At 36.7% G+C, this 26,552-nt stretch overlaps 1 protein-coding gene across 3 annotated transcripts in view; it reads left to right on the top strand.

Moving 5' to 3' along the window:
- LOC143160727 (adhesion G protein-coupled receptor A1-like) overlaps positions 1 to 26,552 on the top strand; it is a 296,528-nt gene that overhangs the window by 102,618 nt on the left and 167,358 nt on the right. For 2 of the 3 annotated variants that reach the window (XM_076338820.1, XM_076338822.1), the window contains exons 3-6: positions 3,352 to 3,423; positions 7,281 to 7,352; positions 18,012 to 18,083; positions 18,867 to 19,030. In XM_076338820.1, the coding sequence (XP_076194935.1) occupies positions 3,352 to 3,423; positions 7,281 to 7,352; positions 18,012 to 18,083; positions 18,867 to 19,030 (380 nt within the window). Of the gene's footprint in view, positions 1 to 3,351; positions 3,424 to 7,280; positions 7,353 to 18,011; positions 18,084 to 18,866; positions 19,031 to 26,552 lie in introns of those variants that run through there. The other variant, XM_076338821.1, reaches the window with a different exon arrangement.

Here is a 26,552-nt window from a genome sequence, read left to right as displayed (position 1 = left end):
ATGATGAGAACAGTGACCTTTCAGTCTTTTCCATGTAGACTCCCTTCTGCAAGTTAAAGAACTTCCTTCAACCTGAGTCGTTACATATTTAACATACTGTACAAGCAAAAGGATCTACATTTCATTCATGAGGATATTGTCAGTAGTGCTGTCTAGAGAAAGCTAAGCCCTGATGTTTGGTGTGAACAGAACCAGAGTAGACCAAACTGTTTAGTATTGCATATTTGAAAGTTAAAAAAAAAATGAGGCTTTGGCTCACCCACACAGCAAAAACCCTAAACCATCAAAGGAGAATACACTCATGTAGATTAACTTTTACCAAACATATTGACTTGTCTTTGCAAGTTGGTGGGACTCTGGAGAAGAGGCTGCGGAAGTTTTGTATAAACAGTTTTGTTTATGAGACGGTGTGGAAAATGTGGAGTTAAAGGAATTGTCATGACAGGGACCTAAGATGAAAATGTTTGACTACAAAATTTAAAAAAACCTCAAAGCTTCTTCCAGTTCTTAGAGAGTGTTTTCATGATAACGAGCATCATCTCCTGTGTTTCATTTGTGATTAAATCAGCTACTGTCATCCAAATCCAGTAGAAGGGAAGGGAACAAAGCAAGGAAGAAAACTGCTTTGCCTGGATTAGGGAACAGGGAGAAGGGCAGAATACCCGCAGGAGGATGGCTGTAGCCCCTAATTCCTCTCTGTTGTCTATGGGGTTGTTGTGTGCTTTGCCAGATAAGAATCAGTGCAAGCACCAACCTTGACATCTGTGTTTCTGCCATTGTTTTGCTTACGTGATTTCCAGGAGAAAGGAAAGAGCTTAGACCTATGCCTAAAATTAGTTATACACTGTGCAGCTTTCTTATGAACCCTCAAATCATCATCAAGGTCCTTGCCCAAGCTCTGCCCCTTTCTGGCACCTTTACCTGTCTCCTCAACTGACACTTTCCTTTTTCTCTCCCCTCCCATGTGCCACCTTTTCTCCCCCTGCCTCTGGCTCATATTGCTGGTTTCTTGAGACTATGGGGAATTTCGTGGGCTCTGACTCACTCCCTTTCCCAGGCAGTACAGGCATACTTATCTCTGTACTGCACAGTAGCAGGGAAAAGGAAGCACCTCTGGGTTTTATGCTTTTTACTAGCTTAGCAATGAGCGAGAGACTGCCGTTGTGGCGCGGGCAAATAGGAATGACCTATGCTATGTAATGCGTATACTTAAAGTATTTATATATGCATACATTTGTGCATCGCTGTTTAAAAGTTACATCAGTACTTGACAACTGGAATACCTGGTGCAGTTTTAATATGTTCTTGTAATATCCATTGTATTTGTGTTGGACTGAGATTAGTATATTTTATCAAGTTTATTTCATTTGCATAATAAACAGATAATGGTTTATTAGTGAAAATAGCAACTGAAAAAGAGAAACTTTGAAATATCTAAAACAAGGTAAGGTAAAACCAGTAAGAAACTAAACCACTGGGTTTCAGACACGCATGGCTAAAAAATTTTCTAATATATTTCCTAGCTTTATGAATGCTTGTAACTTCAGATGAGTTAATTGCAGATACTCTTAATAATTAAACCTGTATGCTTTGCAGTACTTGCATTTTAAAAAGACTTAAAGCATAGCCTATTGCTTGATTTAAATTTTAAATAAATAGCTCCCTTCTTATCTTTCTCCTGGTCCTTTGCTTTTTTCCAATAATGTCACAAGATCAGGAGCAACACATATTCATGATGAAAGCACTATGTAGAGCAAGCTGGAACAAAGAAGAAATGGTGATCTAAAAATATTGGACAGGTGACGTTGCCATGTATCATACTTGTGTATTGTACCTTGCCAATTATGCAGCTTAAACTTTGAGCTGAGTAGACTTTAACCAAGGCTAAGTGATTATCTTGAACCTTGTTTACAGTTAGGATTTTACAACTTAAACAGCTGAATATCTAGATATACTTTCTAAACTGAGATGATAAGGACTTCAAGGGTTTTTCTCCATCAAAATTGCAGTCTTGGACTGCTGTGCATTTGATAGCTCTGCATTTCACATATGTAAGACAAAATGTCTTGTACATAAGTAATCAGAATGTCTTATCACCTTCTTAAGGACTCCAAGTGTTGCATGTTGCAAGCTGAAAGCTGAACTTGACCGTTAAGGGTCTGACTCAGATCTTTGTTAGGGACAGATCACTCATCATCATCACTAAAACGAATGGGTGTGACATGCAAATTTTAGGAACTGTATTCAAAAGATCTGCAAAAATGACTACAAAAATACAGAAATATTTATTTATGATTTTAACTTTGAAATGAAAATAAATCCTACTGTGAACATTTGGCATGAAATCTTGCCCTACTGAGGGCAATCGCAGTTAGTGGAACCAAGATTTCACCTAGTGTGCATTTTATTTGCAGTAAAATAAAAAGTCATAAATAAGATGACTCATGTGGCTGTTGATACATCCACGCTTTGGCAGAGTCAAGCAGTGTATGTGCTGTAACGTGCTGGAAGTGGCCAGTCTGAAAAACAACACTGATATTATCGCGCACCAGACGTTCCCTATGAATTGCAAATTGTCAGAAGATGAACACTGACTCTACAAGAATTTACAGCATTTATCTCCTAGGCCTGCTTATCTAATTGCACTGAAGGCATTTCCTCAGGGTTCACATCACGAAGAGCCTTGAGACAATCCAGTAGTAAATCTCTGTGGGGACTGAGCTGAGAGCAGTGTCATGGCCCCAAGCACTGTGCCAAGAGCAGATGAGATTACTAACGCCAGTGAAATATTCTTTATCTGCGCAACAACCGATCCTCTGGATTGTCACCAAGTACAAAATGAAGCACCTATCTGCCAAATATGAGAAATTGCTTGTATTTCAGGACAGAAACCTGACCTATCTGTTTATGTCTCATATGCCAGCTGCTTTGCCTACATCGGATGGAAATGAGAAATTTATTAAGTGTAAAGTGCACAGCACAATGAATAAGCAAACTAAAAGGCTCTTGCTTTGCTGACTGATTATTTTATTCACTCATTGATTAAAACATTTTTCCTGCGGCAAGAATGGCTGGTAAGCTTGTTTTGAAAAGTACAAATAGGAGAAGAATTAAAACAAGCAGATATTTTTTTTTAACATCTAATCTTAACCATCTTACTTGGAAAAATATGGTTTTGTAAACTGCAAATGATGTAATGTTTCTGATGTTACTATTTAAGAGAAATTAATTCTTGGTTTTAGCTAAGACAAATAAAGGTTGGAATTGCATTGCATTTCATGCTCCTCATGTATAACAGTAGTACAGTAGGTAAAGTGATAATTAATTGCTCCTCCTATTATGTCTCTCTAGAGATCTGAAGAATAATTTGATCAGCACAATTGAGCCAGGGGCCTTCCATGGACTTTCAGAACTGAAGCGCCTGTAAGTGTTAATTCCATTTGAATTATTCTGAAAATTGTCTTTGTATCGACATTTCTATCCTCGGGCAACTCAAATATGCCACCAAGCAATAATCACATAAGGACACTGGCTGTAAAATAGAAAATCACACACTGTGCTTTCTAAATTTACCATGCCTTTTTCTTCTTCTTTCCCTTCTTTTTTTCCATTTCCCCCTTCTTTTTTACCTTTTCCCATTTAAAATTATCTGTTTGCTCTCCAAAGATGTCCTAACAAGTACATCTACAAAGTTAAAAACCACACCTAATTAATGACTTAGCAGACAATATATCACTATAGACATTAATCAGAAATAAAACTGAGTGGTTTAAATATGTGTAAACAATGTTTTGTGCTACACTAAGTTTTTTTCGTTATGTAAGGTCTACTTTACTTTTATCACAGATCAGGTCTATAAAATAAATTCTTAGAAAGGAAACTTTGTCGTGCTTTAGAATTTGTCTACCATTTTCATACCTCTCACATTGACTCTGCTTGGTATTTTTTATTTTTAGCATGGTTTTCTAAGGAAACAATATATTCCCTGTCCATCATTCTTGTATTCCTCTCTTTGAAAATGTTCTCGTAGTGCTTTTGAAAGCACTGGCTGATTTTTAAACTACATTTGTAGAGGGTAAAAATATCTAAGTTACTAAGATCCTACAAGTAGGCCTTTTTACTTTTAATTAACAAGGACTACGGACCCTCCTTAGTTCTACTCAGCCTAAAGAAAAAGTGAGATGAACCCTTTTTTAATTATAATTTTCCAAGTGACAGCATCCAAACGTCCATGTACTGGCTAACCAGGCCATCAGCACATGCCAGAAATCTGCCTAGCCATCGTGTGTGCTGTCTTATGTGTGATGAGAAAACCTATGAGAAAACGGGGATTATTTTCGTGGGATGGGAAGATTTAGATGAGAAGGAATGCAAATCCACAGAAAAAAAAATTTACAAATCCTTCTGCTTTTTTGCTCTGAGGTTAAATTCCCTAACTGCTACGTACAGGGAACACTGCACAACCTAAGTAAAAGATTTCCATCTCTGATCATACAGGTAGCAGTATTTTCTAACATCGACCACTAAGTTTTAGTGCATTTGGGTAGAAACCCAATGACATAATAATGATGAAGTCAGAGTAGCATATACATTTTTAGTACAAACAAAAACATTAGGTTGAAACTTTCTTGCTCACTCTGTATACAGGGATAGCAATACAATGAAATGATCAAAATGAGTGCTAATTGTTGCTTTGGCCACATACTCTAATAACACAACCCTGACCTCTTGTGGGAAAACCAGGAAACCTGTGCAAGTCATGGGCTGCACGTCTGAAGACTGCACAGGTGGAGCCTTGGGTCAGCCAGGAGAGACAAGGCAAGGAAGAGGAAGTCATTAGGCGCTTGGAAAAGTCAGAAGAAAAGACTCTTCAGCAAACTAGGAATGGCAATGTTGAGATTTATCATGCTAGATCTCAAAAAAACCCTTGTCACTGATATGAACAAGTAACACTGGGAGCAATCTAGAGACAGGGAATCGATTCATTACTAGACTGCCACGTGTTTGAAACAAATCGGTGTAGTTTCATGGTACGCAAGAAAATCTCTGCACTCCTTCACTGTGCAACTATTGGGTAGCAGACAGTTGAGCAAAATGAATAAATAAACTGCTGAATGCTGAATACAGTAATTACTTTAAGACTGTACTTTACATTCACATCTTATTTCACATGTGAAATATAAATGATGCTGTGAAAAGCAGGAGCTGATGTAATATGGGCAACTGCAAGACATATGGCTATGGCAAGTCAGACAGACAAACCGCGGGCTGTCAACATCAGAATGTTTTCTGTGAATGATTTGGAGAACTGTTATAATTTGTATTTGAATGACAAACTGAATTATTTCAAGGGTTTACTCAAAAAAGTACGCGCAAAATTGATGAAAACTGAAAATTTATGAAGCATTAAAATTATGGCACTCAGTTATTCAACAGAGGAGAGTTTTGTTTTCTCTAACATCAATTTTACAAGTCAGCATTAGTAAGTTAAATGTCTTACTCCTGAAAATGAACGCTAGCTTTGTACATCATGAATTGAATTATGTCTAATATAACATATATTAGTTTGGAGGAATGTGCAGCAAGCTGTCTTTTTCTTTTTGCTAATGTTTTTTTAGAAAACATGCTTTACAACACAGAGATTTCAGCCACTGCCATATATCTTATTGTGAAAATAACACTCATTGAAATAAACTTTGAGAAAAGGGGCTGTAGCCTTTTGCTTTGTTAAAAATACCGTTTTACTGTGTGCCACACACAGAGAAATATGCACTTGCTTTGGCTAGTTTAGATTAAATTTACTTTTGCTACCCAAATTATACCCCAGCCAGTGATGCATTTCTTCCATACGTGTTCAGACTTTGCTTAGGCAGAAGTAAAGCATTGCCCATCTAAGAATTCTGGGTAGGTTCTTGTTTACTATTTACCTCTTCTAATAGAAAGATATATCTCTCTCTGTATGTATGTTTGTTTGTTTGTCTTAAACTGGCATTTTTAGATTTTCTCTATAGCTTTTATTAGGAAAACTTAAAGAATAATGCTAATACGCAATTATTGCACTATATTGTTAGCCACACTATTTTCTCAGCTGTTGCCTACTTAATATCCCTGACAAGCATTTAAGAAATATTTTCATTCTAATGCAATGTTTCATCATTTAATTGTACAACAATATATTCTTTGTCTGATAGAAGAAGACTTTGTAGTGAATTCTAAAGATATTGCCTTCACATTCTAGCTAATTGGATATGTCTCCATGAAAGCAATAACTGGATTTGTCAAACTGCAACCTTTATTCTCCTGTTTGATTACTTTAGTGTTCTCATGTAACAATAGAAAAATAGGGAATCCGCACAATGTAACAAAGGAATCAGAAGACTACCACTGATTCTAAAACAAAAATGTATTCAGATCAGTTTTAACATTTTAATGGATGTATAATCACTTAAAATCCTTACATTACTGCAATTATTTAAAAAAACATACCTGATAAGAAGGAAAATTTGAGTTAAGGTTGAAAACCAAATACGTAAAAATTAAACACTAGTTCAGAATGCACCAAGGCGCAGTATTCATGTTGTTATCACAACATAATTGTTCATACCTATTTTTGCCTCCTTCCAATAAGTATCCTTTACATTATATTGTATGTATGACTTGTACAGAAAACATCCATTCACCTTTCTGCAGACAAAAGTTATGGAACATAATGCCTTGTACTATTTGTGGTCAGAGACAGCCACAGTATTGCTCTTAGAAGAGCTTGCCAAGCGCTTATCAAGACTGACCTTCTTACTAGCTCAAAAATTAATTGCCCTCTGGTTTCTGTGACTTCTTTGGCAAGAAAGGATGCTGTCAATGAGATGAGACATTAGTAAACAGTAAAAAGGTGTCAATTTTGGCTGAATATTGCATGCAACAAAATGCATAGTATTTTTCATAAGTAAACAAATAGGTGCTAGTAACTTTGATAAAGAAAATTCTTTATAACGGAAATAATTTTTGGTTTTTTATTTGCTACATAGATAAAATCAGATTTTAATGCAATTAGTATAAGTTGCAGTATGGTATGTTTAATTGTGGCATATTGCTCAATAATGTTAATATAAAAGTTGTTAAATCTATTTAATTCAGTTATGTTACATTATGGAAAAAGGTTTTATTTCTCGTTTGTCTCTAACTCCTTAAGTGTTAAAAAGAAAGAGGCTGTATGTGATTATGTAAGTGTGTATATGAATAAGACAGACCTAATGTTTCACATATTTTTTTGTTTGTTTCAGGGATCTTTCAAATAATAGAATTGGTTGCCTAACACCAGAAATGTTTGTTGGACTTAACAGTCTTCACAAACTGTGAGTATAATACCACTTTTTTTTAAACAGGAGAAATCCAAACTGTCACATGGTTTATCTGAGTACAGTTGGCAGTAAACTTTCATTATAAGAAAATTATAGGGTTTGTACTAAAAAAATCCCCTCTCCTGAGCCTTTGATTGTTATGACTTGGTATTTTAAAGATGATGTTTCTATTTGTAATTGTAAAATCTATCAGAATTGAAAGAATTAAATTGAATATATTTCATTTCCACATTGAAAAGAGGCTGAATGTGATGTTTCTGTTTGAATGCATTTCTCTTTGCATGTCTTGGAAACAATTAAAGGTCAAGCACACAAATGAGACTTACACTGGTTAAAAAGGATACATTGCTCTTTCTATCCATTACAGATCAATTAGAATTTTATAATTTTTTTTTTCCTGAAGCTATCACAGAAAAAAGTAAGCATGTACCGAGAAAGAAATGTATGAAGTATCAAGTAAATTTGGAATATCAGGGTAGTTCAAATTGCTTCAAAAATATCAATTTAGACTGTTCGTTTAAGGTATTGTGTTGTACACTTTATTTGTCATGGTACTTTCTGAGTCATTAGTTTATTACATGCAACTGCACTGGAATATGATCTAGAGAGCAAAGCAATCAACTTACATATCCATAAGCAAGCCAGAGAGCCTGTGTGATCAATAGATTATCAGGCTATTCTAGAAAGAGCACTCAGAAAACATGAGATTATGATAGTATACCCAGGCTGTTCGGTTTTAGGGAGAATCAAATGACCTGGAAGAAGAGAGAAAATGTGCAATGACAGAGTTTGCTAGCAGATACTAAGTTAACCAGGGAATTAGAGACAAAGGTTGATTTTGAAGAAGGACAGAAGTAATATACAGGACTCCATGACTGGGCAGTAAAATGGCAGATGAAATTTAATGTAGATAAATATTAGGTGATGAAAGGGAGAAAAAACAATCTGTTCTGGGCTAACCATTAAAATACAGGAAAGGTGTTCTGAGATTATAGTGGATAATGCCATGAAAATGTCTGCTCAGTATCATTTAAAAATATATTAGGGAGTATTATTAAAGGAAGAGAGAACAAATCAGAGAACATCCATTGGACTACAGCAAAATGCAAAGAACCTGCATTTTTAATATTGTGGGCAATTCCAGTCTGCTCATCTGAAAAAGACGACCAAAACTAGAAAAGGTTCAGAGAAGGACAAAAAGGAATGGCCAAAGGTGTGGTACACCATAGGCAAGTACTAGGAATGAGTAAGTTGGCTGCAGCTTTCCTGGCTGGGAAAAGGACAATTCACAGGAAGGGTCCTGGTTTAAATGGACATTTGGCCAGAGCCGGGAGGGCTCTGTATCTTCATTCACATCTGTCTTCATTCCTGAATGGGAAATAAATTCCTATACTGCATGATAGTGTGTTACAAATCTCATACTTTATTTTCTTCCTCTCCAGCCAGTTCTGGCATTTCCTTGGAAAACCAGGGAAATCTTTCTAGAAAGATCTGCCATGAGGTCAAGATAACACCAGGTAAAAGGCTGAAATCTGGCATGCTTACTGATCACCTTAATGAGAGTAACTATGCCAAATCTTCTCTGATGAAAACAAGTGAGAACAGATGATGGGAAGAGCCTTGATAGCATGTTGATGAACAGGTGCAGACTGCCCCGCTTTTTACTCATCTCAGATGAGTTGCCAAATCGGGCAAGCCCAACTCACCTATTGAGGGTTGCTGGGTCTCTTTTTCTTGTGCACAGTGAACATGACTGTGACTATATAGCCAGATTACCATAGGAGGTATGTTTAATTCAAAATGGTGAAGTCACCTTATTAAATGGAAGGTGCTTCTAGATGCTAGGAACAACCTCAATAGAATTGTTCAAATCCCTGCTCTCTCAGGAAAACATGTCTAAAAATTCCATTCATAAATCTTCCAGACTCCATCTTAAAAGCTAATTAGAAGTTAAATATAGAACTTCAGTCTTGGGATGGTAAGGAACAGAAATTCATTCACAGTGAGCATACAACATTTGTTCTGTGACAGTGTTTGGCTGTACTATCCCTTTCCTCTAAAGACCAGGAAGGAACGTGGCAGTATACCTCCGCATCCTTCACTGATACCAGAGATGTCGGAAAGAGGCACGATATGCATGCTAAATGCCGTCTGGTTACCAGGCTGATCAAACCACACCATTACAGTTTCCTTCTGTAAAACAGATTTGCCATATCCCTGCTCATTCTAGTAACCTGTGTACCTGTCCCAGGGTTGGTGAATCTTTTCTGAGCACGTAGATCCAGAGAAAGTCTCACCAGTTCCCTCTACACTATCATTAACACTGTATTTTCTTGCATCTAGTCTTTTTGTGCATCCTAAGTAAATATTTACCTTTTCCTCAAGATGGGGCTAACTTTCATTTCCAAGTGGGTGTAGATCCAGGGCTTTCTGCATTGCTTTCCTTCTGAGGCCCCAGTTTATAGCAGAAATTTGAGTTAGACCTTTCTTAAGTATAATTCTCAAGTGACATTCTTGTTACATTTTGCACTTTGAATAATACTGTTTTAATGAAATTACTAGACCTCTCATCTTCAAGAACGTTCACCTCTTCTTGTATCATAGTTCTCTTAACAGTGACCAATCCTTGGTTTTGTTATTACCAGATTTCATTTTCACATGCTTACATTTCTGAGCCAGAGTCATTAGTGAAAGCACTAAATACAATTACAAGACTGTTTCTGCAGAACAGCAGTAATGTCTCACTCCCCTCCCTTCTATCCTGTCCATTATCTTACAGTGTCTTACAATAAATGCACTTAATGCCAGGTTCTTCATGCTTTTATGGATGTTATGTCCATGCATCAGTGGAAAAAATGATGATTCTGGTAACTGCAGACCTGTTAGTCTGGCCTCGTTGTATTTGATGCAGTAACTGAGTGAGTTCTGAAAGAAAGAAAAATGGAAAAAAATGTTGGCAAATAAGAAATGGGAAAAAAATCAATATGTATCTATTGAATGTGTCATCTAATCATATCAAAAGATCACTAATTTTCTAGACAAGAAAAATTATTTCTTGATTTTAATATACATGATACTACATAAGCAGGAGAAAACCATGAACACTTATACTAGTGTTTTCTTGTGAGTGGAATTAGCCTAGAAGGCCTCTAGTTGCCCAGGTATTTTTTGGATTTTAACTAGTTCTGCAGATCAGTAGTCATACTGTAGGTGGTCTTGGGAAAGATCTTTTCCAGAATTTAGTGTATGCTTCTCCCATAAATACCTATAATCCAAATGACCAACCTTACTGAACAGCATAGAAAGTAGTAGTAATGGGATATATTTAGGCTATATATAATATCTACTCTTTCTTCATTTCTTACTTATAATATAGTAGAATAGTTAAAGTGTCTTTTGCACCTTGTTTTAGTATACTTTCCAAAGTTTAACTTAATTTTCGGTAATTCTCTTTATGCTTTGTGTCTTTTTGCTGACCTTTTCCTGTTCATTATAGTCTCTCTACTTCTTTGATCTTTTTAAAACCCGATTTTGTTTTTCAAGATTTAAGAGTTGGTCCATTTATTCTATCTTCCATTTTTCTTATTTGGGTTTTAAATTGCCTTTCTACTATTGACTTAACAAATGGTGCCGTCCTGCATTCCAGTTCATGTACTTTAGTAGTTCTTCACTAGTTACTTTATTTATTTTTTTAATTTCAAAAGTCTGTCTTTTGGAAATCAGAGGCATAGTAATAGATAAGTCTAAATTCCCCTTTCATCCAAAGTAAATCAGTTCATGACTGCTATGTCAAAAGTTACGACTTTCTCTTTTGTAGGGACTGTCCTCCTTACCAAACCAAAGTCAAGAGTACCATTACTCTTGTTGGGTCAGTGATTATTTTGTGAAGAAATACAACCACAGTCTCAATCAAGAGGAACTGGTTAACGGGGGAGGTCCCGGATGACTGGAGGCTTGCCAATGTGACGCCCATCTACAAGAAGGGCCGGAAGGAGGATCCGGGGAACTACAGGCCTGTCAGCCTGACCTCGGTGCCGGGGAAGATTATGGAGCGGCTCATCTTGAGGGCGCTCACAAGGCATGAGCGGGACAACCAGGGGATCCGGCCTAGCCAGCACGGGTTCATGAGAGGCAGGTCCTGCTTGACCAACCTGATCTCCTTCTATGACCAGGTGACCCGCCTAGTGGATGAGGGAAAGGCTGTGGATGTGGTCTACCTGGACTTCAGCAAGGCCTTTGACACTGTCTCCCACAGCATTCTCCTAGAGAAGCTGGCGGCTCACGGCTTAGACAGGTGGACTCTGTGCTGGGTCAAAAACTGGCTGGATGGCCGGGCCCAGAGAGTTGTGGTGAATGGAGTTACATCCAGTTGGCGGCCGGTCACGAGCGGTGTTCCCCAGGGCTCAGTACTGGGGCCGGTCTTGTTTAATATCTTTATTGATGATCTGGATGAGGGGATTGAGTGCACCCTCAGTCAGTTTGCAGATGACACCAAGTTGGGTGGGAGTGTTGATCTGCTCGAGGGTAGGAAGGCTCTGCAGAGGGACCTGGACAGGCTGGATGGATGGGCCCAGGCCAACTGTATGAGGTTCAACAAGGACAAGTGCCGGGTCCTGCACTTCGGCCACAACAACCCCATGCAGCGCTACAGGCTTGGGGAAGAGTGGCTGGAAAGCTGCCTGGCGGAAAAGGACCTGGGGGTGTTGGTCGACAGCCGGCTGAACATGAGCCGGCAGTGTGCCCAGGTGGCCAAGAAGGCCAATGGCATCCTGGCCTGTATCAGAAATAGTGTGGCCAGTAGGAGTAGGGAAGTGATCGTGCCCCTGTACTCGGCCCTGGTGAGGCCGCACCTCGAATACTGTGTTCAGTTTTGGGCCCCTCACTACAAGAAGGACGTTGAGGTGCTGGAGCGTGTCCAGAGAAGGGCAACGAAGCTGGTGAGGGGTCTGGAGAACAAGTCTTATGAGGAGCGGCTGAGGGAACTGGGGTTGTTTAGCCTGGAGAAAAGGAGGCTGAGGGGAGACCTCATCGCTCTCTACAACTACCTGAAAGGAGGTTGTAGCGAGGTGGGTGTTGGTCTTTTCTCCGAAGTAACAAGCGATAGGACGAGAGGAAATGGCCTCAAGTTGCGGCAGGGGAGGTTTAGATTGGATGTAAGGAAAAATTTCTTTACTGAAAGAGTGGTGAAACATTGGAACAGGCTGCCCAGGGAAGTGGTGGAGTCCCCATCCCTGGAGGTTTTTAAAAGACGTGTAGATGAGGCGCTTAGGGACATGGTTTAGTGGGCCTGGTGGTGTTGGGTTGACGGTTGGACTCGATGATCTTAGAGGTCTTTTCCAACCTCAATGATTCTATGATTCTATGATTCTATGAACTGTTCCCTGCCGTTCATAGTATCATTTGATCCTTGGTCTCAGAAATCTCATATAATGACATAATGCTGATAGTAATTATCTGAGCTGGGATCTCAATTTGCCTCTGGTGTGAGAACTGGTGATTGTTCGTTGACTGCAAGCTAATGCCACCTGGTACTTTTCTAACACTTTCTAGCTTTTTTCCCCTTGGAAATTCATACAAACTTCCCAGAATCAAACTTTTAAAACATGTTTAAAATACAGTAAGTCACCTTTCTGTTGCTACTGATACCTCTGAATTGTGTTTACTTGTCATTTCAGGGGTATGAGAAAGCTGTTCTCTGAAAAGGTTATGGAGAAGCACATGGAACCAGTTTCAGAGCCATCGAGTGTGGTTTAGACTACTGAAGGAGCAATATAAAGTTATATACATATGTGTTGATTTATGCAGTTGTTGGTTGCGGTAACTAGAGCTCTCCTGTGTTACTTTAGCAGAGATGAAGTACAGAAGGAGCTTTGCAGGCTGTTATCAAAACCAGTAGGGAGAGCCGTGAGTCCACTGGAAGGAGCAAAGGACATAAATCTTTTCATGCACCTGTGAAGTACAGATAATGAGGTTTTCTTATACTGTTTACAATACCAGGTGAAACAAAACAACACAGTGTGTTTCACTCAATCTTGTAAGTCTAATTCAGTTTGCAAAAAATGGAATCAGAGCTGAAAAATCAGCTCTAGGCCCAAATTGACATAGGATGTTTAACCAAATGATGTGATGCATGTATCTAAACTGAGTAGGGTGAAGGTACGTTTCAACACTTCACTAAAATGAAGGATGAGAGCTGCCTGAGCTTTCAGGGATAATGCAAACACTCTTTAAAGGGCTTGGTGGTTTTGTGCAGTCTATTTTAGAACAGGACAACTTACAGGATTCTTGAACTAAGAAAAAATTAATTAGTAGTATCATCTAGTATTGTTTTGAAAACACACACACATACAGAAACCGCAAAAAATTGTAAGCCTCTTGATAATGTAGAAAAGACGACTTTTATTCAGATTGCAGTCAGGATGTATATTTCAGTGAATAGGAATTGAATTTCCAGTTACTAATGGAATCAAAAATTTCACACAGCTCCTGAAATTACTGCAGCCAGTGAGTTGTGATTATGTTCCCTGAGACTGATCTAATTTTTACACCTCCTTGGATTTGATGATTTGTACTCTGGAAGATGATTCCAAAATGCTTTCACATCATATGACAGATGCAGCTGACAGTGCCTCAGACAGTACAAGAGAAGATTTATTATGTCTTCTAAGATATTAGCTTAACTTTTTTGGCTTATATATTACCCTTGGGCTGTGTTTATGCTGTGATAAGGTGTACGTATTCTAACTAGGAGTGACATAATTGAATGCAACAAATCTTCCAAATCTCCTTTGGCCCCTCAGTGGCCATGTTTCAGTGCTTTGTTCCAGAATTATGTATGCAAATGTATTTCTGCTAGGTAATGGAGATGCCATCCACATTAATTCTGTTTAATCTAAATACCAAGAGTTGTGGAATACTGGGATGGTACCACTGTACTGATATACCAGATTTCATGTTTTTTGTAGCTCCCCATAATTTAGCCCTTCAGGTTCTGAAATGTTGCAGCCTTAAACCTGTTTCAACAAGCAGCTACTGCTGGATCTTCCTTTTGCAAGTTCAAAACAGGACTTCCTCCTTACTTCCAACTGTTTGATTAAAGTGCATCTGATTTATTCTTCATCCTGCCTCTGAATCATCATCAGCAGTTACTTCTATGATAATATTATACCATAAATTCTTGTGTGACTTTCTTGCTGTCCTTGAAGCAACTAATCGCTTTGTTTGGTGCCAGAGATAACGTACAAAACCAGTAACACAGTGAATCAAACAGACCCCACTTTAGCAACATCAGGAAAATACGCACTGCAACCTGCCCTCTCTTTATTTCTGCTGTTGTTTTTCACCCCTCCCATCCCAGCCTTTTTGCACAGAGGATCAATCTGTCACCCTTGCATTCAGCTTTTGCTTTTTAATACTGCTTGTAACAGTGAAGCATTCTTCATATTCATATACTCCTGCTTCTACCTATATTTTGCCTCAAAATGGTCCTTTGAGACACATAACTCCCTTTGACTGTTTTATGGCATTTGTCATTTATATTAAAGCTTTTCGCAAAAGTGTTGTATTAATTTCTGTAAAAGCACAAGAGTATTTGTTATATGAAAAAGTAAGTGTAGGACCTTATACGTAAGACTAAAATGTTTTACCTCTGATAGAACAGAAAGCACGTTTCTGTTAATGGAGTAAGTTAATGGCATAGTAAGTGCTATCAGCTTTGGAGTGCATTAATTTGTTATGTTTGAAATGTTTGCAAACTAGGTGATACAGATGTTTTTACAACAAATGTCCTTTTAAATCAAGCTAGACTGGGTTTTTAGGATATCTGAAATGGTGGAATTTCACAACACTATGCATTTGGAGATATTTTAATATATAATATAAATTACATGAACTGACAGAACCACGCATTTGCAGGGTGCTGCAGATACCTATCTCAGGAATGCTTAGGTTATTGGGGTGATTTAAGAAGATTTCTGAAAGTTTTGTTAGAGAAGAAGCTATTCCCACTGTTGGAGATCCAGATACTGTAATTCCGTGTTTCTTGGGCATAGAAATGTATTCCTTTAAGACTTATACAGCACTGTGAACATGATCCTAGTTTGCTAATTATTACTAGTCATATGGAAACTTCAAACCAGGTCATTGACAGAAGAATATGAAAGAATATGAAAAATTGGCTTGCTGGCTTTGTGCTGACTTTTGAACTGTCAGGAACTTAATTATTCCAGCACTTGGCAAAACCACTAAAGAAAAGGGTTATATACTTCTCTGTTATGATAAAAAGAAACCAAAAATCTGTAAGTGGAACATTAGCCAGGAATTTTTAGGTTAACGCAGTGTAGGTCAGTTCTGGCTAGATGTCTTGGTGGATTCGGCAGGACCTGTGGAAAGTACATAGATTCAGAAGATACAGAATGGGCATCACTGGGAGGCGCATAGCTACCATACGTCTGCTGAACCCTGCTACATCAGCTGTGGAAATGACTTACAGTTTTTCCCTGTTTCCTAAAATATTGACCAGACATGGAGCCTTCCTTTGGTCCAAACAGAATTACCAAACTTCAGGCTTGGTGTTCTGTTTGTTTTGTTGTCTGAAGCATGGATAGCTATTTAAGGGAAAAGAGGGGATTTGGATCAGATCGGCAATGTTGTCATACTGCAGTGGGATGAGACAGAGAAAAGACACCCCCCCGCCCCCGCCCCCATATTTCTGCCCTGTGGCTGTTGTCCATGCCAGGCTAGGCAGATTGCTTTCCCCGTCCTTTAGTTCAGCATGATTGTCCTCTGTCAGAAGGTTTATACTACTGTAACTGCTTTCATATTAGTGGAACCGCTTCTGATTTACTTCAGTGTAAATGTCAGGGTTATCAGTTTCTGATTTAGTCCGTTTAACGTCCCAGTTCACTGAGCTGCTTCAGCATATGCCTCGTCAGGGCTTATGTCCAATAAGCACATGAGTAGATCCATTTAATTTTAAGTAAAGAGGTAACTGAGTCTTTGTGAAATGCTCAATATTTTTAGTTCCTGTTGATAAATCCAAAATATTAAAGGTATAGAAATAGGTAGCTACAAGCAAACGTTCATTTCCACCTTTAGACATACCCACACTTGAAGAGATGCGTGAAAGCCCTTCCATTTCCAAGAGCTTTGCACCACAACTGTATTAAAGGTGCACTGTTAGACAAAATCTTAACAATGAGTTCAATTATATCAACACATCTCATCGTCACTCAATATAATGAGATATAATTTCACTTAACATTGCTGAGCCAGTTTATTTTTCTGTATTAGTAGAATTTTGCTTTAAATTACCATGAAAATTTGAAGTGTTCAAAGTTCATTTTCTTTTTTTTTTTCATTATTTCAGTGGTGAAAAATTAATTGTGTACAAAAATAAGATTAGTAATTGTTTCAAGAATGCTCCATAACTTTCTTAAAGTAATTTATAAATTAGCAATATTTTCTCCTCTTTCTTGAATTCATTGATCCATATGTATCTGTACAGGTTTCTGTAGAAAGCATGGTTCTTGAGTATTTTGTTTTTCCTTACTTTATGAAGCTGTCTCAGATCTTTTGCAGCTTGGTAGATTCCTCAGTGGTGGAACATTGCTCCCGATCGGAATTTGTGTCTTCAGTTTAGTGTACATTCTTTACTTTATAGACATAAGAGAATTAAAATCAATAATTATAAAAACATCCTTTTTAATGAAAAAGTAATGAAACCATTTTCTTTGCCAGTCCACATTTTTTTTTCTACACGTAACAACAAATCTCCAGCGAAGAGATCTGAAATTTCACTGATAGCTGAAATTTTGTAGCCATCCTTGAATTCAGACATGTAGGCTTCAGGCACTGGATAGAAAGGAACGTGTATCAGTATTTCAAAAGTAGGTAATTCATATGGTATGAAATGTTAATCTTGGATACTGCACTAATTTTTCAGTTTACTGGTATAGAAAAAGACAGTATTACTTGACATTAAGCATTTAACTTTTATACTATTAAGGCACTGGCAGAGCAATACTGTTAAACTAGGCAAAATTAAATCGCATCTGTTTGCAAGTATTCAGCTTAATCTGTGCAGCCATCAAGACAAGAAATAGTAAAACAGTAGTTAAAATGGAAATGTCCTTAATTTAAGGATGGGAAAAATCAGTTTGTTTAAAGACCTTTGTAATAAAACTATTTGTGTAGTTACTTTGAAGACTCATTACTGTTTTAAGGAATTGCTTGAATTCCTCTGAGCGTTACTAAATTAAGACACTGTTTTTTTTTCTTTACCTTGAAATGGCATTCTACATACACCATAAAAATACAACATAGGTCTCACTGACTAATCATTGTATGAATATTTTCACTTAAATTCCAGAATATTCTCTTCTAGAATTCTATTCTAATAAATATGTAGAAATATTCCTGTTTATTAGACCAAATGAATTGTATGTATACCTGCTGTGAAAATAGAAGAAGTAAAAGTGTATGATTTCATTTAAATATTGCTGTCATTTATGAGAAAGCAATGTACAAATTTAAATATGTTTTTACTGTTGTCAAGAAAGCAGAATTTCTTAATCAGCATTGGGAAATTAGTCCATAAAAATTTTGTTTTCTTCTTGTATTTGTTATAACTGACTAGAAATTGCTTTTTTCTAGGAATTTGTCAGGGAATATTTTTTCAAGTCTCATGAATGGACTTTTTTCTGAGCTGCTAGCTCTGAAAGCACTGTAAGTATGATTCCTTCTGTTCGGAAATCTGAAATATTCGAGAAACACATTAGAATAAACACAGCAGAGTTGAATATGAATTCAAACAGGATTGTTTCTAGTAATGCATTCCAAATGTAAAATATGCAGTATTTTGTTATCAATGTCTGTCTCACTGCTGATGAGCTGTCATCTTCTACCTGGCCCAGTGAAATGGATAGCACTGACAACTTGACCCCGTTCCTGACTAGCCCAGTCTAGCCATCCTGACTAGCATCCCTGGGTTTTTTTCCTTTATGATCTTATACCTTTCCATGTTTTCATGCATTACAACGTATAATAACTCTAAATACACAAAAACATTCATGTTAAATATTTTTCCTGCAATTATAATAACAATTCCCAGTTATTTTTATTAAATTTACTTCTCTGAGATTTAAAAATGTATACTGGATGCTTCCATGGTTAAGTTCCTACTCAAAAGAGTTTTTCTAAGTGAAATTATGTTATAGTATGACTTTCTACAGCAGCACGTACTCAAATTTAATCCAGTAGTCAGTGATGCTGTTCTGTAACCAAACCCAGAACTTTGGCATAATGCCTTGGAAGTCATTAACAGTGGGACAATGTGTATTAGTTGTCTCAGGATACCTTTACAATTATACATCTATAATTATACATCCATAGTTATGCATCTATCTAGAATTAGTTCTCTTTGGAGTTAGATCATTTGAATCTAACAGAAGAGAGTATGTTTATGAAAATTGCACGTGTACCAATTGTGATCTTTCTTTGCCTTTCTAGACATTTCAACACCGATTCACTCATTTGTGACTGTAATCTAAAATGGGTCTTGCAATGGGCCAGAAATGCTTCAGTTCGAATAGCGGAGGAAACAGTTTGTGCTTACCCCAGTGCTTTACAAGGACTGTCATTTCATAACCTGAAGGAAAACCAGCTGATATGTGGTGAGCTATACTCTCATTTAACATTACAAATTGAAGTGGAATCCAGAAAATATATTAAAAAACAGATATGATGCAAAAAAAAAAAAAAGTCATAAATCTGCCTTGCTTATAGGCACAAGAAATTCAGGTATATGGCACAGAAAATACAACTAAGATTGAAAGATGGAAAAACATACAAGTTTCTTATTTCATACAAAGTTTTTTTTATATACATATATATTTTGCAAGAACACCACTGTCCTGTCTATATATTAAGTAACATGTAATTATGATTTAAAAGATTAACCCATGATGGTAGCTCTACATTGTATACTGCATGAAACTGAGGATTCCTACAGGGATTTATCGAATATTCCTTTCAAGTTATACCTCTGACAGCGTGGCATAAATGTCAGATTCCATTCTTGTATTTTTCATTTTTATAAACCTGTAACTATACATTTTAGCACTGCGTCCTGGGGATGAATAGAATTTTTACAGTGAGCTTCAGTTAGGTGAATTCTGTATTTGAAGATCTGTAAGTGAATCGCCTTTTGAAAAAGATTTTTCACCATAGCAAGCGTGATGGATATGGTGTGAGGAAACAAGCAAACAAAAAATGAATGAGTAAAGAAAATTCCTCTCACACTGAACAGTGTCTAGCAAAGAACAGACAAACCCAGAGATTCTAAAAGTGTCGCATACTGCAGAGAAAAAAACCTTTGCCTAAGATTATGCTGGTAGGTTCCATAATCAGAAGTATAATTTCACACATACTTCATTAATAACAGAATCTTTGAATCTTTGGCTTTCTTGAATGACAGAAAATTGCTGGGATGGTGACTTCGCTAATGTCTTACAGGAACAAAAGGAAAGTCACACTTTTATCCTAATAACCACAAGAGGAATGATGTGTGTTGCTAACACATTTATAGCAGAAGGAGGATCAGTGTTGACTGGAGTAATAACAAAAAATTTGGTTTTAACAACAACAGCAAATACAGATATTTACAAGTTGGGAGAGATGTGAAATGATGTGAATACCAGCTACAGATGTTCCATCAGCTGAATTGTTAAGGAAACACTGATACCTGTCTGGAGGCAAATAAGGAATGAGCTCTTGTGAGTGAAAGGCGGAGAAGTTTCCAGTAGCCTGTATTACTGAACATGTGAAAATCTGCAATACTTTTCAAATATCAAGCTGCCATTTTATAGAGACCCAGCATGGGCATCTTCATAGAGATCCATTTCCCGGCAGGAAAAGTCCTCTTTCTGCAAATGCTGGAATGATCAGAAGAATCGATTAAGGACTGTTAATTAGTATTTCCAGGTTGCCAGTGAATATGAGCCTGTGAATTTTAGAGAGGAAATGAAAGCAGTTTCTCAGAATTTCGTACTTTAATTCCTAATAGGACTCCTTACCACACCTCTGATACAGAATTTACAAGATCCATCTAGTTGTCACTGCCATTTATAATGTCCACTGAACACTTGACAAGGTTCGTAATGACTGCCAATAGCTTGACACCCCTTTTTATATCTGCAGAGAGCTTCACGGTGATTATATTTGCTGAGCCTTCCACCAGCTCTGTAATGTCTGCCAGGTATTTCACGGTGCTCATAATATTTGTTGGGCAGCTCACGGTGCCCACAACAGTCAGCAATTTCATTTTCAGTAACTTAATTCAATAACTTAATCACCTTAGGTTAAGTAACTCAGTAACTTAATATTAAAATACATTCAGTAACTTCAAACAAATTTCAGTAACTTAGGCATAATAGAAGGCTGTCTGGCACCAAAATAATAACAACTATTGAGAATGTCTTAAGAATAATATGTGTTGAAATATGCATAGAGCTAATCAAATTAAACATATCTTAAAGAAAATATTAAGAAGTGGTTTAAAAATTAAACACTCCTGCATGTGAACACCTTCCATACTGTCAGACATTTGCATTTATAGTTACTGATCTTCCTTCTACATGCTAGAAGAGGTCATGAGGTATCACAGTCACAAGATGAGCAAAGAAAGGAAGAATGGAAGGGAAAAAATGAAAATAGAAGGGAAACGGCAAAGATCTTTGCAGGCGAGTCAGGGAATGAACCAAAAAGTAAAGTATGTGAAGAGGAAATGAGACAGTAAAAACATTTCTGAATAGCTACAGGGGGCAGTTTGCCATGAGCTTTTTCGGTGTCTTTTATGTTTGATGGGAGAAGAAATCATCGTTCAAATTTCTTTCTGGCAAATCTTTCTCATGCATCTGATAACTCAAGATAGCTAAAGAAGTCACCCATTGAAAACAGTTAAAAACCCGCTTCGACATTTTTTATAAGAGTTAATTTAAGTAACTGCACAGTTTTGGAATTCACTGGATTCTGCTTGCATAGTTCATTAACAGCTTATAAGAGCTACTTAAATCTTCTTTAAAAAAAATCTGCAACTCAGAAATGTTCGGCTAGAAAGCAATTTTTGGCAATGTTGGAAATAAGGCTGAAAAATAGTTTGATGATAAAAGACAGTTTTGCCTTTGTCTTCTGCCTTAATTATGAGGGACTGCAATGAATTCATAACGGTATGGACAGCATATCTTTCTGAAAAATGGTTGTGAAATTGGTTTCATGCGGTGCCTTGTTACTGTTTCTCCATGACTCCAAATAAAACTTACTCAATTTACAGGAGGAAAATTACATTTTCCTGAACACGAGTGCTATAAATTCCACCTGAGGTCTGAGAGCAGTGTGTGGTTTTCCCTTGCACACATCATCATCAGAAATAGATTCTGTAGGCCAAATTCTTCACTCTGGAAAGACCTGTATGAGTTTTTGTCTTAAGGGGATTACAAAAGATTGCTCTTAAAGCTGGGTTTTGATTATTTATACTGATGAATGAGATATTAGAATTTAGTTTCAGTCTCAAAGCTGTATTTATGCTATTAACTAACAGCACTAAGTAGTAAAAGTTCATTTGTTCTGCAAATTACAATTGACATATAACTCTGATGAAGCCTTTTTCTGTTAGAAAATGTTGACTCATCAAAACAGTTGTTTGGAAAATGCTGACTTTCTTTTCTCCCCCAGTTAGATTTTATTTAAAGTTTAGAAAGTAGTTGACATAATATCAATAATCTTTAAATAAATGATTTGGCTGAAAATGATGTAAATATTTACTAAATTGTACAAAAAATATTGCAAAGGCCAAAGTATAAAAAAAAAATGTATAGTGCTTTAAGACATTATTATTTATCTATTTCCACCACAAATAAAATGATCTAATTCTCCTGGGACAGAATCCTGTTTCTCATGCAGGTCTCCTACAAATTAAAGTATTGCTTTTTGCATATACGTTTTCTCTACAGATATTTATAAATAAATAATTGGGACCATGCTATCACCTTTTTTTAATTAAAAAAAATTGCTTTAAAAGTAAGAAAATATAAAAGGATATTAAGAAATATATTTTCTTGCTTAGAGTTTAATGCATTTATACATAATAAATTACATTTTTATTCCTTACCATTATGCATTTTTCTGTGCAGAGAGTGGATAGGTTTAGTTCTTTTCTTGGTGTCAGTAGATTTTCAGGTTTATGTAGTCTACTGTCCTAATCTTGGTCATCATATTGTTGTGTGGACTATTTTCCTATAAAGCAGACACGTTAAAAGAACTAGACGTAGTATCTTGTCAGTTCTCAGGAAGCCTAAATGTAGAGATGCCTAGATTTTTTCAAAAGTCACTTTGCTCTACTTGAGCAGATGGTTTGGTACATATACATCCGCACCATCTCATCGCAGCACTTTCAGGCAAGCTAGTTTTGTCGCACGTCACCTTTCCTGTTCCTGTTGTCCTTACCTTTCCTAGCAGCCTGCTGTAAGGCAGTCTGGCAGTAAGTCTGATAAAGCAATCTTTAACACTCTTGGATGGCTCTCGGGCCATGTTAGCAGAGCTCATTCTAGCCCTTTGCCTCTGACCCTTTCATGAGGAATGGGCTAAATGTAGTCCCCCAAAGCTATGTTTACCCTCTTTCTCTATCTATGATGGAAAGATCTACACAAGTCTTTTCCTTGGAAGAAATGAATCAGTTGCTTGCATCTTTATTATGCTTCTGTCCCAAATTTTTCTTAGTTTCCCACTTCCTTATTTGCTGGGTTGTATTGAATGTGAGGAAATCTTGCATATTGAACTGCTTCAACAGAGGGTTGTAGGACAAGAGTGAAAAGAAGTTTTAAGATACAGCATTATTTATTCACCTATATTGTGCACGTCTCTGAAAAAACCATGTCGTTTCAATAATTACAACCAACAAGGGCAAACGGATACAATTAGCAAAGCTAGTATTAATGAATGTTCTTCATATACCATCCTTAGTCAAGAAACTTCCAGAGTAAGGAAAAAGATATAAACTCAAACGTTAGATACATTCATTTTAAGATGCAGTCTCAGGGGAAAGTATGGTGGAAATAGAACTTGCAAAGCACAGAGTAATGGCAAACAAAATATCGCAGCTGAGCCATTTTCCTTTCTCGTATTAACGTGGCTGAGATAGCATCTGTTTTTAGGTAGTGTCTCATCTGCCTTGATGGGGGTAGGGTGGCCTCCCTAGGCTCAGGAGCCTGTTTTTCAGAGGCTGGGAGTATCCAGAAACTGTTTTCGAATTCCGTTGTTGCTCTGGGTGCTCCACGTTCATGAAAATCAACTGCAGTGTGTTTCACCTGGCTTAGAAGGGTTCTTACAGTATGTTATTTTGAAAGTGTGTATTATGACAAAATGTGTATTCCTTTCATGGGTACTGCACCCTTTGGTTGTGACGAATAGAATGTAAGTGTTTACATCAAACTTGTAGTGAGAAATTGTTTGGGTTGGTTCATAATTTACTCATAGCTTTAACAGTCAGTTAGGACTTTCACTATGGATGACAGGGAACGAGTACTCAAAATAGAGAGCTGGAGTTTTATCTGTATAAGATCTGTATGATTAGGTTTCTAGCATGCCTTAGGGAGCTGTCTACTGAGAAAAGTATTAACACTAAAGAAGAATAAAAATCCATCCGACTAAAAAGAGAGGTAAGAAACAATGGAAGATAATAGCTACAAGTTGGGAGTGTCCAACGGTGTTTGAATTATTATTCAGTCTCTGAATTCTGTAAACTACCTTAGTTTAAAGTGTTAGCTCATAAGTGAAATTAGCAAGTTGTGTCTCATAAAATATTATTGAAATGCGCTTTTTTTGGTATTATAGACTCCCTACTTAGGAGGGGTAATTCTAAGGGAGGGATACAACTCAAAGGGATAGATCCTTTTCTGGCTTCTGTATTCTGCAATACAATTCATTAAATGTTTCATAGAAAATGTAAATAACATATTGGGAGGGAGGGCATATAGTTGTTAGGGAATTGTTTGTACTTAACCAGCACCTTGTCTTTTGTAGTTTGCCTCACTTCACTGAGAATCAGAGTTTCGTCAGAGAGAATCATCCTCTAAAGGAGCAGAGTCAGGTTAAAATGTAAGCACTTTCCGCTCTGATGCTCCGTACCTGTTCACATTGAAACTGGCGCAAAGCAAAAAAGAAAAAAGCACATTTATATTCTTTATGCACTCTTTCTACTTGTGTTCTTAGCGATTTCTTGACCATTTTAAGATTTAATTACTTACATAGAAAGGTATGAAGTACTTTCATCATTACTTACCTACTCACATTTTCTAATCTGTGTTTCTCATGCTTAAATATGAGCAGAACATTAAGGCATATTTCTCTTGGGCCACATGCAGCTCCCTAGCCTATTTTCATAAGTAATTTTTTTTTGCAATCTTACCTAAAATACCACAGAAATTCAGCACATTCAAGACATTTAAAATCGATTACAGTAATAACATTAGGAAAAAAGAGAACATTTTCTTTTCTATACTTCCTGTATAAAGTACTTTCATTTTCTGAAGCAGCTTTTTTATTCTTGACATATATTCTTAAAACACAGTGTGGCTTTAACTGCTCTCTCAGCAATGGAGCAATAGCGATGTTTTAGTTGCTAGATATGTTGAAATGTCCTTATAATTTTACCTGATGTGCTTGCACGTTTTCCCTTCATCCCTAGCAGAGTAAGTCTGTTTCCACAGACTTACAATAGTAAGAACTTTGAAAGAAATATGTATTTTTAAAATGCCAAAAATAGAAAGAAATAGATTGATATTGGGAAATTCAATCTTTGAAAGGAGACTTTTTCAACAGTTAAATTTAAGCCTGAAATCAACTGAATGCATTCAGCTTCATTCTGCATCAGCTTTTAAGAATACTGTCAAATATTTTGTGCTAGGGATATTGGGTGAGAAATGAGATTTGCAGTTGCTTTTTTCATATGGTGACAAAAATTAATTATCTACATTGCCTTTCAAGTCTTAAAATGATAATTGTATATACCTGCACATAGATTGTTCTTAGAAGTTTTCTTTCCTACATGAAATATATTGCAATAACAAATACTGGCTCAAAGTTAACAAGGGACATTTTTTCTTCATTTATTTCTCTCCTAGTACACACAACATTTTTTTTGGTCTCATTTGTTATTTACCTAAACTTAGGAATAGGTTTGAGATTGTTGTTTCAACGATTTCTTTCTTCATTTACAAGTCATTCTTACTACATTAACACAATGTAAATATTGAACTGTGGGGTTTGTTTCAGTACATAGTAACTGACTAAACTCAAAATCTCAAGGACAAAGAATGATGGATTAATTATCCAGATTTAGATTCCAGTCCTGCAGTTTCTTGGCAGCCTACAGATAGCCTGCTTGCATTCATGAGGAGCATCATTGTCTTCAAGAATATGTGGGATCAAGACTTCAGCTCCAATTCTGCAGGGAGTGCCTAATCATATGAATAGGTCTAATTCTATTGAAATAGGAATATTCCCATTAGTAACCTTTCACAGGATTAGGTTTTGCAAGATATGGATATTGATACAATTAGCTGTAGTTAGATCCCCTTGCAATTGTTTCTATGTTACAATGTTAGCAATTCAGGATTTTCTTTAATAACAAAATATAGATAATAGCAGAATGTCTATAAGTCAAATAATGTAACTGTACATTTTGGATCTTTCAAAGATGGGTGTGGTAGATTCACTTTCTATCAGAGCTAAGTGACCCATTTTAAATATCAAAGTTTTCAGTAGATAAACATTTGGTAGTATGAAACCAACAACGCTCTAACCTTTTGGCTCCAAATTCTAGATTTCTCATCCTAATATGATCAGTCTCAAACCGGGAAAAAAAAGGGAATATGGTGCCCTATACTTAATATTAAACATTGTTATCTAATTTTTTTAGTAGTAATTTAAAACACTGCTGCAAGGTTGGGGGAACAAAATTAATAACATTTAAAACTTATAAACGTGAAATAACAGAAGTATTAAAATGGTCATTTGAGAAACTTAAAGGATGAGGTTTTACTACTACATATTTTCTTGCATCTGTGCTCATACATGAAAATATAGTTGAACAGAACTTTTCACCCCTGAAATCTCGCTGATTTAGATGCTGGAAATGTA

This window comes from Aptenodytes patagonicus, chromosome 5 (assembly GCF_965638725.1).
Source record: "Aptenodytes patagonicus chromosome 5, bAptPat1.pri.cur, whole genome shotgun sequence".
In the NCBI taxonomy this organism is placed as follows: Eukaryota; Metazoa; Chordata; class Aves; order Sphenisciformes; family Spheniscidae; genus Aptenodytes; species Aptenodytes patagonicus.
Note: the sequence above shows the minus strand (reverse complement) of the source record. Positions and strands in the feature narration are given on the sequence as shown.